This window comes from Mus caroli, unplaced genomic scaffold (assembly GCF_978045245.1).
Source record: "Mus caroli unplaced genomic scaffold, Mus_caroli_1 scaffold_1, whole genome shotgun sequence".
Lineage (NCBI taxonomy): Eukaryota > Metazoa > Chordata > Mammalia > Rodentia > Muridae > Mus > Mus caroli.
In genome coordinates this window covers 130258443-130275822 of record NW_028227256.1, presented here as the reverse complement: position 1 = coordinate 130275822, position 17380 = coordinate 130258443, and the positions used below count along the sequence as shown (strand labels likewise).

The following is a 17380-nucleotide window of genomic DNA, read 5'->3' as shown; positions in this document are numbered from 1 at the left end:
CATTCTTTCACACAAGGCAATTTAGACATTTTTCCTCCCCAGGAATGTAAGAGCTACTGGTAACACCTTTGTAGGACAGAGTCTGGTGATAAGTGCCCAGGTTTTCTCCCTGTGAGAGCAGCACTGACCTTTGTCCCTTGTCCCTTGTCCCCTGTGTTCACAGCAGGGAGAATGAAAAGCCACAGAGCAATCCCCAGTATCTCACACCGACTTGCTGTGGATCAGAAATGCAGCAAGAAACGCTGAAGAAAACGTGTGAGAGACCCAGTCATCTTTGTGAGACTCTGGGTTCTTAGACTAGGGAGTTCCACTCTTCTGCCCCAAGGGTCTCAGAGACCACTCAGGGAGACAAGATGTACATCAAAGGCAGAAATTTCCCAAAACATGTCACATGCAGAGCGATGGAGACCCAGAAGAAGACCCAGGTCCTAGGGAGGAAAGCTCACAGAGGGACAAATGGCTGAGGTGTCTATTTAACCTAACAAAGCAGATCTGGCCTCCAGGTTCTCTCAGCATCCCCCAGTCCCTACTTGCCACACTGTATGGCTGACATACCCCGCCTTCTACCCCAAACTCTCCAGCCCAGGGGCTGTGCTGCCCTTCCCTCGGAGGCTCTTCTCTGTATAATCCAGACATTTTGGTTTTACCTTTTCCCTTCTCGGCTGCCGCACCTGGTTCCCCTCTCTCCCCGCTTCCTTCCCCTCCCCCATCTCCTCACCTAGCACCAGGTCACATCTGTCCTGGACTCTCCCAGATGTCTCTGCCTCTGGCTACGCTCTCCCTTTACCTACATTTTCTCCTCCACCATTCCTAGGAATACTCATGTCCTGTCTTGTCCCTCCTTTTTATTTCTTTTCTCTCATTCAGCGGTGACTCTTGAGCCACATTTTTCTTTTACACACACACACACACACACACACGATGTTATTATATTTTTTTCTAAAGATAATATTTGATGTTTTTAACAATCTGAGAGTCCAAGGAAAAAAGTAACGATGACCTCAAGGTCTACATGCCAGAAAGGACCAACACAGGGCTTCGGAGATGACTTTACAGGTCTTTTACAAAAGGAAAAAAAAATGGTTATGAAATGAAGATACCTGAGCACCCGTCATACAAAGTGAGAGTGGATAGGGCCTCTGTGTAATGCACACACTCACAGGGGAGCCACCATCTAGACCAGGTGCCATGCCAAGGGAGAACCTAAGACTGGCTCCCCAGTGAGCCCTGCCTCATAGGTATGGAACGGGGAGTTACTGATGTTTTGTTTGAGATAGAGCCAGGCTGGCCCTGTGTTTAAGGACTAAAGTAACAGTGGAATGGAGGGCAGTGGGAACAGTTCTAATTAATTAGAGGATGAGATTAATGTCACTATAACAGCATAGCAGGCCTTGTTTAATAAGCTCGTGTGTATGTGTGTGTGTGTATGTGTGTGTTGGAAGTTCAGAACCAGACATTTTTCATTAGTGGACCAATTAATTTTCACAACAATATTGTGTATTAACTTTTACTGTTGCCAGGATCCTTTGGGTAGTTAGAATCTGAACTTGTGCCTATGTGAAGAAGACATCTGAAAGAATTTGGCATTATGGGCACTGATGGCGTAGCATGCAAACACCCCCCCCCCCATCAAGAGACTGCTCACCAATATACATAAATTGAGTCTATTTCAAGCCAATCTAACCCTAGTATGGTGGCATATGCCTATAATCCCAGCACTCGGAATTCTAAGGCAGGAAGATTGAGAGTTCAAGGTCAGCAAGACCCTGACCAAAGAAAAAGCTAGAATAAAACCAGCCAGCCCTACTAGTTTATAATCGAACACCACACTAAAATGATTTTGAAAGGTTTTAAGGAACACTAGAAGAATCCGGTTTAAAACATGCACCTTGTTTCTCAAAAAGTACTCCCCACCTTATCTTAATCTCTTAGCCAGGTTTGACTTGTGGAAGGAAAGTTGTGGAGCCGGCAGCTCTGAGGTGGTTTTCCTTAGGCACTGTATTGGAATGGCACCTGGGGAGGTAAGGCCTGCAGCGGGCTGGACAAACAAAAGAGCCGATCACACACAGGGAAAAGATTTTGCTTATCATCTGAGGTCAGTTCCACCTGTCTTCCCTTGAGGCCCCACTCACCTTCACAAGGGCAACCTGGCCACCAGTCTCTAGAGCAAGGAATCCAGTGCAGAATCCGAGGTTGGTTTGTTGTTTTGGTTTATTTTTGTTTGTTTTCTGAGACAGGGTTTCTCTGTGTAGCCCTGGCTGTCCTGGAGTTTACTCTGTAGACCAGGCTGGCCTCGAACTCAGAGATCCTCTTGCCTCTGCCTCCCACCACTACCAGGTTAGAGGAATACTAGTTTTTATTCAAATCTGATCCCAAGGAAATGTAGGCAGAGACCTAGGTCCCAGCCCCCAGACCATCTGTCTCTAGCTAAGCAGGCTCCCTGGAGCCTGGCGTGGTGGGATTTCCTGCACAGTACTCTGGGCCTTGGGAGAACCAGAACAAGTAGGTTGTGTCCGGGCTCTGGAAGCCAAGGACTCCAGCGTGCACCTGAAAGGTCCCAGAGAGGCAGAATGGCAAAGGCACGGAGGCCACCCCTTCCAGTTACCTGGAGCTCCACCTGGTTTGGCAAGTGTCGTGAGAGAGGCTCCCTGCATCCTCTACAGACTCGTGGTGTGTCTGGCTGACTCGCCAGGAGGGTTGGTTTCCCGACACACGTGAAGCGAAAGGGAAGGGGGTTTAGAAACAAACTCGAAATATTTTCCCAAGCTTGGGAGCTTGAGGTAAATGCTGGCGAGGAACCCAGCAGTACCTGAAATGAGAGGTTACCCAGGATTGGGACTGGCAGCAGCAGAGCCAGGCCAGCATCAGATAGCCCCTCACCAGAAGCCCTGAGGAAGAAACAGTGTCCAACGGCCCTGTAACCCGGGCTCCGTTCCATTCCCACTATGATACCGGAACAGAGGCTCTGAGAGTGTGAAACTCAGATCACCTCTGGCATTATCACCTGCAGAAGATCTATTTATAAAGCCAGTCCACCCACGGAACCACAAGCGGGTGCCAGATCTGTACGGCTCTCTAAACAACTAATTCTAGCGCTCTTGAGATCTGCTAAGAACCATTCTAAGGCCAGGCATTGGTGGTACACTTTTTCAATCCCAGCACTTAGGAGACAGAGGCTGGAGGATCTCTTGAGAATTTGAGGTCAGCCAGCTTGGCCTGTGTAGTGAAATACAGAACAGGGCAGTGGTGGCACACGCCTTTAATCCCAGCACTTGGGAGGCAGAGGCAGGTGGATTTCTGAGTTCGAGGCCAGCCTGGTCTACAGAGTGAGTTCTAGGACAGCCAGGGCTATACAGAGAAACCCTGTCTCGAAAAACCAGAGAGACAGAGAGAGAGAGAGAGAGAGAGAGAGAGAGAAGCCATGGATGTGTAGAGAAACCCTGTCTTGGGTTGGGAGCAGGGGTAAGAACCATTCTGAGCCCTGAGCCTGATTCACACCTGTAAGCACATCACCAGGGACATTAAGACAGGAAGGTACTATGAGTTCAGTCAACTTGACCTCTGAAGGGAGATCTGCCTCACAAAAACAAAAAACAAAAAAACCAGAGTGTGCAAGATGGTTCATTGGATGCAAACACTTACCTCTGTCCAACACCCTAGTTTGACTCTTGAGACCAACACAGTAGAAAAGAACACACTCCCCCCAGTGTTCTCTGACCCCCCACTCCTGTGGCACGGCATGTGTGCAGACACAGTAAATAGATGTGAAAAGCATAAGTAAGTAAAGATAACCAAGGACAATAGCTACGCAAGCACATTGTCTTAAACCTTCGCGTTTTGACCCTGGAGGTTTTTAACACTCAGAAAACCAGGGTGAATAGTCATGTCTCTGACTCTTTAACCTCATGGGCCCCAGATGCCAGAGTGCCTGTGGGGAACAGGAGGGCTGAAGGTGGGTTTCCTGCTGTCTGGGTTGAGCGGAGCATTTCCTGTGACCTGGCCTTATTAGCACGCCGGTGGAGGGTGCTTCCTGTCAGCGACTCTTTCCATTCTGCCAGAGTGGTTTGCTGTTTTCACACTGCCCTGGGGGTTGAAGGAAGAAGAGTTTCTCACGAAAACTCTGGGCCTCTTGGCAGTCGCCTCCCTACTCCCCGACAGGCCCCTCATGTTTCCATCAACTGGCAGAAACTAGAGAGTGGCCCTACTGCTTCACACTGGGAGCACAGACAGCTGGGTGAGAAAGAGCACGGCTCCTGCAGTGGGCATTGTGGCCACCTCCAGTAGAGCAACTCTGATGAACCTTCTACCAGCTCAGCCTGGAATTTCAAGTGAAGGTAGGGAGGTTTGGGTCTTACTACTATTGTTGTTGCTGTTAGTAGTAGTGGTGATGGTACAGCCATTCTGTGTGTGTGTGTGTGTGTGTGTGTGTGTGTCTCGGAAGATCAGAAGATAATTTGTAGGAAGCGGTTCTCGCCTTCCACTATCCATGCAGAGGGTAAACTTGGGTCATTAAACTGGCAGTAAGCACCTTTACCTGCAGAGCATCGCACCAGCCCAAAGAAGGCAGTTTGTTGGGAGAATGTTCTAGAACAGAAGATTAAAAGCTTCAGAAAGAAATAAAAACTAAAAACCGGTTTTGTATGCGAGAACCTTGGTGAATATGATCTAGGAAGAATGGCTGGGAGGTGGCTGCATTGCATGAGGTACTCGAAGCCCTGGGGATCCAGCCCCAGAACCACCTTCATGAGTGTGGTGGTGCACACCTGGAAATCCCAGTGCTGAGGGAGCAGAGGCAGAGGATCAGAGTTCAAGGTCCTACCCCATATATATATATATATATATATATATATATATACACACATATATATATATATATATATATATATATATATATATATATATCATCTTGGGTACTTAAATAAGAAATTTCAAGAGTACACAATGATACAATTTGGAATACATAGAGATTTGGAGAATTTTCTGTCATTCTATTATCTACTTTTTTTTTAAAAGGTGATTATATGCAAATGCATACCAGTTTGCCCTTTTTCCCCTCTGTGAATCAGCAACTTAAAAAGAGCTAAGAAAAGTGGAAGCCATACTGGCTAGTCAGTCACGACACTGAGAAGGCTTAGAAGCTGCAAAGCCCCTCAGAGGTCCAGTGATGTACAGCACCCCGGCCCCTCCAGAGGTCACAAGAAGGAACTCAGAGCCCAGCACTCGGCAGGGGACTCTTGGCAGCCTGCAGGGGTGAGTGCTTTGGGAAAGTGAGCCCCAGGGTCCCCTGATCTCCTACAGGAATGGTCTATTTCCAACCCAGACCTGGGTCCTCCAAGATGAGCAAACTGGGGGAGCTAAGAGCTGTTTCCCGAGGGATGCTGGGAGGGAAGAAAGGAAATACTGGGGTTGAGGGGAGAGGGACTGACTGACTGCGAGAGGTGAATTTCTGAGGGGATCTTCTTCCACTCAGAGGTCCTGACCTCTGCCCTTGTGATTTCCAACCTCTTGACCTAATCCCCGCAAAGAGTTTTTAGATCCTAAAGCCCTTGTCATGAATGAAAAATGTAACTACAGACATCATAAAGTTTTAGGACCTTACAGAGCTAGTCACGGATGTCAACGCACTCCGGAAGTTTTCAATCTCAAATACACAAAAGGAAAGCATCTGTTGATAGGGCACTGAGATTTTAGAAATATTAGAATGGGTAAATTCCAGCTCTTCCATCAAAGTAAAACCCCAATGACAGTGTATTCTGTTCCTAAATTGCTGAAGTTTCAGGAAAAGGCAGTGTGGTTACCAGGGTAAATCAGTGTCACGCGTAGGTCAAACATGAATGAAGAGGACCAAGCTCCTATCCATCGCTGAAGCCTGGAGCACCCTCTTAAAATGAGTTTCCTTTTTATTACATCTGGGGGGAGTAGAAGGGTGTAGAGGTCAGGGGGCAATTTACAGAAGTCAGTTTCATCATATGGGTGTCAGGGATCAAACTTAGGGTGTCGGGCTTGGCTGCAGGTACCTTTACACACTGAGCCCTCTCACTGACCCCTAAAAATTATTTCTTTTTTAAGTTGATATTTGCTTTGTTGTTGTTTTCTCTTTCTTTTTCACTTTGTAATCAGTAAATAAAATCTGTACTTATGTATTATGCTTAGCACATAGTTTTGCAATACATGTGTGTTATGGATGGCTAAATACCATATGTATTACGTGACATATCCTTTTATGAGAGGATGCTTCAAATAACACTTTTTTTTTGTTGTTTTTTGTTTTTCGAGACACTTTTAAGCAATGTTCAAGAATCCATTACTTTCAACATTGCCATGTTGAACTTCTTCCTTCTACCTGACCTTTGGCATCTCTGGGAACCCTCCCTTACCACCCCTGGTGACCTCCATTCTACTCTCTGAGTCTCTGAGTTCAGTCTGTTTAGTCTCTGCATATAAGCAAGACGGGGCAGGACCTATCTGTTCCTGGGTTTTTTTCACTTAACACTAGGTCCTCTGGGTCCATCCACCATGTCTCAAGTGACAAGTCATCTTCCCTTTTAAAGCTCAGTGATATCTTTTGCATGTGTATTCCGAATTCTCTCTATCCACTTATCTGTTGATAGACACGCGGGTTAATTCTGCATCTTGGCTATGGTGACTTTTGCTGCAAAGATTATGACAGTACAAACATCTCTGATAAACACAGGAGTAGAGACACAGTTTTCATTTGCTTTGAATAAAGTTCTTGTAGTGGGACTGACAGAGCATATGGCAATTCTATTTTTAATTTTTTGGGATAATTGCCATAAGTCATTTTCTACCATGACTGTGTTATTCTCAAAACTACTTCTGTGTTTGTTCGTTTATTATTTCATTCACTTATCACTGAGGAAATATTCATGAAGCGCCTACCATGTGGCTTGAGATGCTGAGTGAACAGAATAGGCAAGACCGTGACTCCCTGAGGCTCAGTCAGCAGCAGCGCTTGATAGCAGACATAACCAAATAAATGTATACTCTCAATCAGCCATAAGTGCTTTGAAGAAGAAACCGAATTGAGTAAGAAAGCTGTGAGTGGTGGATGTGACTGGGGAGGGTCTCTGGAAGGAGGAGAAGATACCTGAGACTTAATGAAATGAGGGGCTCCGCCATGCAGATCCAAGACAGAACTATTCTTCACATGGATGAGCAGGAATAGCAAGCTCTCACGGTGGTCAGCATCAGGGGGAAAGGGGGTTGAAATGAGCCCAGAAGTTAATCAGGAGAAGATAGATCACATTATGTCCAAAAAATCCCTACTATAAGTACTGACTAGAGATTCACTGTCAGCATGATGGAAATCCATGGAAGATTCTCAGTGGAGGAGAGACACAGTATGGCTTACAGTGATCGTATGAGCTCACAGGTGAGCATGATATGTTGAGGTCAAAAGTAAAAGCCAGGAGGACCACTGTATAAATCGAGCCGGAACTCATCTTGGCTTATGCCAGGGTGGTAGTAGTGGAAGAACAAGAGTGACCAGACTTACAGCGGATGCCCTTGCCTAGGGCAAAGCTGATTATTTGAAAATAGGGCATGAAAGAGCAGTCAATCGGGAGTGATGCCCAAAGGTTTGGACTGTACCACTTGATGGTGGGAAGTCTAGAGGAAAGTCAGTATATGAAGGCAGAATAGGAGCCCAGTTTGGGTCTGAGGTATCTGTTGGACAACCGAAAAGAAATAGCCAATAGAACGTTGGATCAGTAAGCCCAGAACTCAGAAGGACAAAAATCTTTCCAGGTATTCTCTGTTGTTAATATTTGGGGGTCAGCTGCTCATTCCTGCCAGACTTCCACTGCCTACTTCCTGCTAGAGTGAACATAGCTGCCTGATGTTGCAATCATCTGGTCCCATGTCAACCCCCAAGCAGAGCCATGACTGCCGTCTGCCAGAAAATCGCAAGGTTGCTCAGAGCTAGTGTTGGTTAAATTTCACCCACCAGTCTAATGTTGCTTAGAAACCATCTCCAACATTTTGGGGTTACTCAAGTTCAGGGAAGCTGGACTCTGTCACAGAGCCACTCCCTAATTGTGAGTTGAGTAATCCTCTCCCAGCAAGCCAGAAAACCGGGGAGCAGGAACAAGGGGATGCTGGGCCAGATGTGTTTGGCTTTGGAAGCCTGCTGATAGTGTGAAAACAGAAAGAGAATGGTCTCTGGGCCTGAACTACCTAGACTCTTTTTTTTTTTGGGGGGGGGGTTCGAGACAGGGTTTCTCTGTATAGCCCTGGCTGTCCTGGAACTCACTTTGTAGACCAGGCTGGCCTCGAACTCAGAAATCCGCCTGCCTCTGCCTCCCGAGTGCTGGGATTAAAGGCGTGCGCCACCACGCCCGGCTACTACCTAGACTCTTATTCTGTCTCTGCACCTTCTGATCGATGTCACTTTTCTCAGCTATGCTACTTTTCCTTTCTGAGTCTCAGGATTCTTAGATGCAGAACAAGATAGGAGTTCTGTGAAGATTAAATAGTAAATATCATGTGCAAGCCCTCTAGCACCTGAAAGGTGTTCAAAGGAATGGCTTCCTTTCCCATATGCAAAGCTCCTCTCTCCATGAAGTTGTGCTTCATAGATGACTTTCTTTTCTTTCTTTTTATTATTTTTAGTTGCATAGTTGTGAGTGTGACTATGGGTTTGTACTCTGAGGCCAGAGAAATTGAATCCACTGGACCTAGAATTGCAGAGGGTTGTGAGACACTAGCAGGTGCTGGGAATTGAACCCTAAAACCCTGGCAGAGCAGCAAACACTCTCAACCACTGAGCCATCTCTTCAACCCCCCGAGATGACTTTCTCAGAAAAGATTTTTGTCTCCTCCACTGCTCTGAAGAGATACCATGACCATGGCAACTCTTGATAAGGAAAACAGCTGGTCTGGAGAGATGGCTCAGTTGTTAAGAACACTACTGACTGTTCTACCAGAGGTTCTGAGTTCAATTCCCAGCAACCACATGGTAGCTCACAACCATCTGATGACCTCTTCCAGTATGTCTGAAGATAGCTACAGTATACTCATATAAATAAATAAATCTTAAAAAAAAAAATAAGGAGAACAGTTAAGTGGGGCTCGCTTACAGTTTTAGAGATTTCGTCCATCTTTGTCATGGTGGAAATATGGCAGCATGCGGGCAGATACAGTGCTGGAGAAGGAGCCCTGAGTTCTACATCAGGATTGGCAGGCAGCAAAGAGAGTGACACCAGGCTTGGCTTGAGCTTCTGAAACCTCAAATCCCCGCCCCTACGACACATTTCCTCCAACAAGGCCACACCTCCAATAAAGCCACTCCCTATGAGTCTATGGAAGCCACTTTCATGCAAATCACCACGACATCCTTCATCTGGCTCCCACTCTAACTCCTTGAGTTACAAGAGGAATCTTATTAAAGGCCTCGAATGTCCAGGCAAGAGACATATTCAATTTAAACCAGGGTTTATTTAGCAAAGCAATCACTCCAAAGAAAGATTGGAGCGAGCACCCAAGGCCACTCAGTCAGTACTGTATTGTTGACTTAAAGGAAGTTTTTATGAAGATGTATGAAGTAGGTGGCTGAGTCACAGAGTAGGGTGACCTTTTCTTCTTCCCAGATCATAGTTTCCCCTTTAGAGTCTTTTTTTTCTCATGATTCCCTACAAAAGTTGGAGGAGCTCAAAATTGTAATGCAGACGATATATGAACATTAGAGCACATGTATAGGAAAATGCCAGGGTGCCTTGGTTTCTGATATAACAGGGACAACTTAACTTCACATTCAAGGATGTTTAACCATGGTGGAGCATCTGACCATCAGGGGAATCATCTGAGATCCAGGGTGGTTTTCCTCCATTTCCTTGTATCTAACTCTTTGCTTCCCTGCTATCACTTGGGCTCTAGCTCCTGAAAGAAATGTCTTCTCCAACATTCCCAAGCCCAAATCCTATGGCCACCTGGAGCATGACACCTGGTTTTCCTCCTAGAGAGAAAGGCCAGATCATCTTCCCTGGCTTTGTCGTGCTCCTGACCATCATCCTGGTCATCATAGCTGCCTGTATCCTGTGGAGCTGGAAGAAACAGAAGAAGCGTGAGTCCGTGTGTGTCTCCAGTTAAGCTGCAGTTAGGACCAGTCATTCAGCCCAGCATTTAAACCCTGGGGCAATTCCTAATGGGAAGCCATCGCTCTGGAGTCTGATGTCCTTTTCTGATGCTTGGGTCCTAAGCAGTAGCCATAGTGTAGATCTGCCATCGAGAAGACATTGCTTTGGTGTCCTTGTGGTCGGTTCCCTCTTCCTGCCTCTGCCCACTGAATTCCTTGTCCATTGATTGAATTGGAATTATATCTTCGGTGACAGTTGGTGAGGGTGTAGACTGTTTGCTGGGGACCATTGATCCTGAGAATTCCCCATGGCCTGTGTTCTGACCGATTCTCCCACTATGTTTCAGGACCTGTTCCTTACTTCCAAGTAGCTCCATCGCTGACTCTGCCTCCACCCAGACAGCGAGCCAAAAATATTTATGACTTCTTGCCCCGGCAGCAGACAGAGTTAGGTAAGTTTCTCCCAATCCGTGGAATCCTGATACTCTAAACCTAGGCTCCCAAGATGCATCTCTTACCACTCAGATGCAATTTTATCTAACTGTCCAGGCTGCAAAACAGCACTGAGTGCTCTGAACCTCCAGTGGGGGGCTGGGCTGGACAACTCTGAACAGAGAGGAGTCAGCTGGGTGTGGGGTCTGCTTTCTCTTGGCTGAAGGCAGCAGAGGACAGCCAGTTACATCATAGGTGGAGAAGACATGAATAGACCATGATGCCAGCATTGGCAGCAAGGGATGGGGACTTCTCCACAGGCATGCCCTAGAATGTGTTTAGGTCTCAGAGGAGCATCCTGTAACTCTGACCCTCTCACCACAGAGTGCCAGACATTCCAGGTTCTCACAGGTTCCATAAAACCCCATTTATCTATGCAGAGATATTTGGGGCTGAAGCACCAGAAGGCCACTGTCTTCTGGATTCATTTTGTTGTTGCAGGGAGACATCAGCTGAGTGGTTTCAGTACCGAGAGCCTCCTCTCCAGAGCATCTGACAGCCCTGAGCCTGAGGTAAGAGCCAAGTAAAAAGGTAGAGATCCAAGAGAATGGCGAGAGAGCAGAGGGTAATGGGGTTTGATCTGCCTACAGCCTATAAGTGGCATTTGGCACACATCCTGCCCAACTTCCTACTTTGGAAAGACAAGAAATAATACTTTAACTTAAGGCTGGTATAGCGACACATTCCTGTAACGCAGCATGGGAGAAGCAGAGGGCAGGTTGACATTTAGAGGCTAATCTGAAGTACATTGAGTCCCAGGCCTACCTAGACAATATGGGAATGTCATGCCAAGAGAGGGGTGTGGGGAGGAGCCAGCACTTAGGATTTTAAGAAAGGTACATGCATTCAACTGTGTGATCTTAGAACTGAAAGTGACTATTTTAATAAAGACATGGCAATTTGTTTATCCAAATAAATGTTGTGCCATTCAGAGTGGTCACTCCAGGGGGCCATAACTATACCAACAATGCTGTCAGTGTTCAAACCACACTTTAAACCCATCCTTTAAAAAATGTTTACATCTTTATTTATTTTATTGTATATGTGGAAGTGTTTTACCTGCATGTATATACGAGCACCATGTGTGTCCCTTGTTGCCCAGGAAGGTCAGAAGAGATGGTTGGACCCCTTGGAACTGGAGTTACAGGTGGTTGTGAACTACCGTGTGGGTGTTGAGAATTGAACCTGGGCCCTCTGAAAGAGGACTTGAAAGCAAGTGCTCTTGACTGCTGAGTACTCTCCCCAGCTCCTAAAACCTGCTTTTGGGAATTACTTCTAGGGCCTATGCCAAACCATTTCAATGATTGTAAATAGCAGAGATTTCCCAAAGGTATTCAGCACTGAAGCTGTTGTAGAATGTATTTGGTCAATGAGAGCATGCTGGTCACTCAGCGCAGTAGGTAGTGAATACAGATGTATTTGGCTCCCCTTTCTGGAGGCTGGAAAGTCAAGGTCAAGGGATGTGTCTAATGAGGCTTTCATGCAGTCGTAACCTGGCACAAGGCATCGTACAATACAGTTTAAATCAGTTTGATCAGGATCCCACCCGCCATCTACTCCACTTCTGTACTAACAACATGATTTGTCTCTTTAGAAGTTATGCAGGATGTCTGCCAAATGACACTCACCTGCTGTAAAACCAGATCTGTGCTGGCCAACGGTAGTGCACACCTTTGATCCCAGCAATTGGAAGGCAAAGGCAGGCTGATCTCTGGGTTTGAGGGCAGCCTGGTTTACATAGTGAATTCCAGGACAGCCACAGCTACACAGAGAAATACTCTGGTGGGGAGGGGTCGGGGTTGGGGGACAGCAATCATGTTGTTTCTTACTCATGTATTTTGTGTGTGCATGTGTGAGGGTGTGCTCATGTTACTGTGTGAATCTGTAGGAAAACACCTTGTGTCAGGCATGGAACAAAATGGCTACACCTATGCTTCCAGGGAAGGGGCAGACCTCAACAAATACAAAATAAAATAAAACTGGACGAGGTTTGTTCCTGCAAAAGCACTCAGAAGGCTAAAGCAGGATTGACCATCGATGTCTAACCTGGGCTATTTAGCAACAGGGGAAGACCTTGTCTTATGAGAGAGAGAGAGAGAGAGAGAGAGAGAGAGAGAGAGAGAGAGGTGGGGCAATTTCACATTAAAGGTACACATGCTTTTCTTGAACTTTCTGGAGCCCTAGAAGCTAATATTCTTCATCTTTTTAGTGTTTTCTGAATGCATCATATATAGTAATTCTTTTACCACAAGCAAAACCCCTATAATATTCCTCAATCCATAGACTTGGAGGTGAAGACACCAAGTTAAGACGTTCAGATTCACGCAGCGCAAAGTGGCAAAGCTGGGATTGCCTTCCCAGTCTGAATCTAAGTCTCCATCTTTAGTCCATACTGCATTGCCCCTCCAGTGTGCTTTGGTGAAGTGTACATACATACATACATTTATTTATTTGTTTATTTATTTATTTATTTATTTTGGTTTTTCGAGACAGGGTTTCTCTGTATAGCCCTGGCTGTCCTGGAACTCACTCTGTAGACCATTTCCTGGTGAAGTGTACTTTCTCCGGGGCGTGCCACCATCCTCCCCATTGAGTCCTTCACCATAGCCCAAATCTGTTGGGACTTAACATCTCACTTCAGCTGTCATTTGTTTGATTGTCTTGTTTAATGTTTTTGCAGTATTGATGGTTGGACCTGGGGCCTTGTACATGTTAAAAGTACCCTACCATTGAGCCTCAGGTCCAACATGGCTTTTCTGAATCTCAGCCCACTTCATCCATCCTCCAGCCATACCGGGCATCCAAACACTCGCAGTGTGAGCCTCTGACTTGGAGCCGAGCTCTAAGCCACAGGACCGATTGAAGGGACTGGAGTACCAGGCACTGTGGAGAGGAGGAGCAGCTGTGTCCCTGTCTCTGCTCTCATGCTGTCACTCTCTCCTTCCTCACAGGCCCCCCAAGCCAATGGTTCCCTTCAGATGCATAGAGTGTCCGTTCATGCTGTGGAGTATACAGTAGACATCTATGACAATGGCACAGTGCCCCAGATGTGCAGGCACCTGGCCTCCTCAGCACATCATGCCTGTGTCAAAACTTCCAGAAGTAACCCCAGCATTTCTTCCAAGGAGTCAAATGATTATGTCAATATCCCCACAGCAGAGGACACTGGTGAGACTCTAAATCGCATAGAAAGCACTCCTGAAAATCACCTTGGTCTTCCAAGTGCCCTGCCGCTGGAGTTTGCTGAAGGAGGGCATGCAGGCTGTGGAAATGCCACTGACCACAATGGTTTTGGGGCTCCAGGACCCAAGTGCAGTGATTCACTCAGCGACAGAGACGATTCATCTCAGACTTCAAACGACTACGTCAATATGACAGGGTTGGCTCTTGAGAACATCCAAGAGAATCGACCCAGGGGAGCTTTTCAGTGCTGCAGAGATTATGAAAATGTCCCATGGGTAGATACCAATGAGAGCCAGCTGCCGACTCTGGAAGAAGTGGCATCGTCAACTGTAGACCACAGGGAACCTGTCCGGAGGACCCTCTCTTCAGTGTATCATATGGCATTTCAGCCGTCGGCACAGGGTGAGGACAGTGCCGTGGTCCATGGAGAAGAGCAGTCAAGTGAAGACTCCAGTGACTATGAGACTGTGCTGGTTGCTGAGTTAGAAGGCAGGGACTGGAAGCAGGGACCTGGTACTCAGCATCCTTCTGATGAAGGAACACCAGGCGACCTAGCTGGAAAGCTCTGTGAGGTGGTCTACCCTGCTGGGTCTTTAGCCACTGAAACATCTGACGAAGATGCCTGAATGCCCTCAGGACTCACTTGGTGAGGGGAAGGAGGCCAAGAAGAACTGGGCACTAGCAGGCTTCCCCAAAGCAAAAGTTTAGGAAGTCCAGAAAATCCTTCCTGAGCAAGATTGCTGTTAGCTCTCAGGACAACTGAAGAAAGTTAGTGACACTATGTTATGGGGATGTTGGGGATAAAAAGGCACATAGCACTTAGAGTGGAAGCATGATGTGATAGAAAGTAATCAGGGTCACAAACTCCAGCTGGCTACTAAGCAGCTGTGGTCCAGGCAAGCCAAAAGGAGGATCAGGCTGGGGTAGTGGGAGATTTCCAGCTTGAGAAGAGCTGGTGAGGGTGTAGAACGACAGGAGCCCTGTTGATTTGGAGCTGTCCATCTCACCCTTAGGATCTGAAACTACTTTTAATGTGTACAAATAAGTTAATCTATTGTAGATAAGGAGGGGCAGGTTCCCTTTAAGCTGTTTTTACTTTATTAACCTGAGTGATATATAGTCACTTTCTTTTTTTTTAAACTTTTGATTCTCTGTGAATTTCACATCATGTACCCCAATCTCATTCATCTCCCCATGCCTTTCTATCTGCGCTCCACCCTTGCAACCTCCCCCAGCAAAAGAAAATTAAAAAAATAAATAAATTAAAAAAAAAACTCGTGGTTCCACAGTATACCCTTTTGTGCACAGATCTTTACTTGCAAATGTTCATTGCAATGAGTCATTGGTCTGGTTGGAGGTCTCCGGATTTTGCTACACTTCTTTTTGGGTTGTCCTATGTCCTATGTCCATGTTGTCCTATGCCATGGAGATCCTGTAGTGTTGGACTTGCAGGACTGGCCCACTTTACACACTCCAGCAGTTCATAGATGGGGGTAGATCTTGGGGTGGAGCAACTGAAAGCCCTGGATCTGGGCCTGGGTGGTCAGCCTAACAGCTCTCCCATCCCACCAGGGAGAGCTCAGCCGCCAGGGGACAGGGCCAGCTCACCTATGTCCATTCCTTCAGGGCCAGCTCTACTTTTACCCAGGCGAGGTGCTCTCTTTCTCAGAGTCCAGCAGCCACTGAAGGGTGGAGCCAATTCTGCATAGCCCTTGGACATCAACATGGTCTCAGGCCACAGCCCAGAGCAGGGACGTCTGCATGGCCTTTGGTGGTAATGTGAGCCATGGAATTTGTCCTGTATAGTCCCCTACTGCGACATGGCCACAGCCCAGACATGGCCCCAGCAGCAGCATGAGCCGAGACTTCACCATGGCCTCTGGTGGCACAATGGACTACTCACAACACGCTAGTCCTTTCTACCCTTGTGTCTTCAGGTCCACTTCTCTTCATAGTGTTCAAGTTGCTCCACCTCTCTTTCTCTCCCATCTGTCTACCACACACTTGCATAATGTAGTAGTTCCCACTGAGGTCAGGTTATGTTGCTGCAGAAAAGCCTCTAGGTGTCTTCCACCTGCCTCACACCACATGGCTGCGGGTGGGCCTCTCTCTATGGCCATTTTCACATAAGCATATAAAGTACTCTGACATAGCCACCCATTTCCCAAGACTTTCCCCTGTCTCGTCTCTTCTTCTCACAAAACCATTGCCTTCTGTTAGACAGCCTCACTTCTGCTTTTCTGTCATCTGTACATAAATGATTTTATGTACCTACATAAAATCTAGGGCCTACTAAAGAGAGCAAACGGAACATTCCTTTTCTTAATCGGTGTAGTACTGACTGTGGTCAGATAAAATCTTAATGTGCTTTTCTTTTCTTTTTTTTTTTTTTTTTTTTTTGGTTTTTCGAGGCAGGGTCTCTCTCTGTATAGCCCTGGCTGTCCTGGAACTCACTCTGTAGACCAGGCTGGCCACGAACTCAGAAATACGTCTGCCTCTGCCTCCCGAGTGCTGGGATTAAAGGCGTGCTCCACCACGCCCAGCCTTAGTGTGCTTTTCTTTGCATTTCTCAGATGGTGATGTGTTTCCTGGCTATCTGTACTTCATCTTTTGAAAAGTATCTACTTCTCTCATTAGTTCTATGACTGACTGAATGAATGGATGAATGAATGAAGTGTGTGTCCACTAAGATGACCCAGAACCTAGGCAATGTCACTCAAGGAACCCTGAGCACACTGATCACTTAGATCCTTGTCCCCGACTACTGCTCTCCAGGAAAAGGTACAAGAACTTGCTGGAGAAGTGGCTGTTGCTAATCCTGCTTATGCATATTGTAGAAGGAGGAAGGGTAGAGAGTAGAAAGAGTAAGGGAAAGAGAGGCAGGGAGAGAGAGAGAGAGAGAGAGAGAGAGAGAGAGAGAGGGAGAGAGGGAGAGAGGGAGAGAGGGAGAGAGGGAGAGAGGGAGAGAGAGGGAGAGAGGGAGAGAGGGAGAGAGGGAGAGAGAGAGAGAGAGAGAGAGGGAGAGAGAGAGAGAGAGAGAGAGAGAGAATGTCTAAAGGAGTCAGCTGCAGAGAGTTCCCAGTTCTAAAACCTGGAATGACTGGGGAAATTGTTAGTACATATGTTAAAGTGGCAGTTTTTCTCTAACCCAGCTAGCTCTCAAATAATTGAGACATAGACTATTAGATTTTTTAAACAAGCTTTAAGGCAGAATAATCGGGCAGATATTTATCTATTCCAATCCTCTAAGCTAATCTGGCTTCGTCCTAGCCAAAGTCCCCGAGATATTTGCATTTTAGTATTGTTCTGGATCTCTCTGGAACATTCTCCAGAATGTTCTCATGGTGACTCCTGGGTCCTTCCAGGGAGAGTCCTCTCTTCTTCCCTCTCCTTTACAGACTAGGATTGGAAGTCCAACCCTATCCTTTCCTCTGCCCCATCATTGGCTGATCAGCTTTCTGTTGACCAATCAGAGATAACTGGGGAGCAATGTTTAAACAACATTGAGATAGGAGATTCTTAGAATAAGCATTACAATACATGTTCTGATCATAACCAGATATGGGGACATAGATATCATTTGAGTCATACAAGGATAATCTTTATATTATA

The 17380-nt window shown here is 46.5% G+C and overlaps 1 protein-coding gene across 1 annotated transcript; it reads left to right on the top strand.

Moving 5' to 3' along the window:
- Positions 1-4093: 4093 nt before the first annotated feature.
- On the top strand, positions 4094-14938 carry Lax1 (lymphocyte transmembrane adaptor 1). Its single transcript, XM_021176503.3, has 6 exons — positions 4094-4334; positions 5014-5250; positions 9978-10081; positions 10441-10545; positions 11027-11097; positions 13537-14938. The coding sequence occupies exons 2-6, from the start codon at positions 5165-5167 to the stop codon at positions 14392-14394; spliced, it is 1224 nt and encodes a 407-aa protein (XP_021032162.1). The 5' UTR covers positions 4094-4334; positions 5014-5164; the 3' UTR covers positions 14395-14938.
- Positions 14939-17380: the final 2442 nt, after the last annotated feature.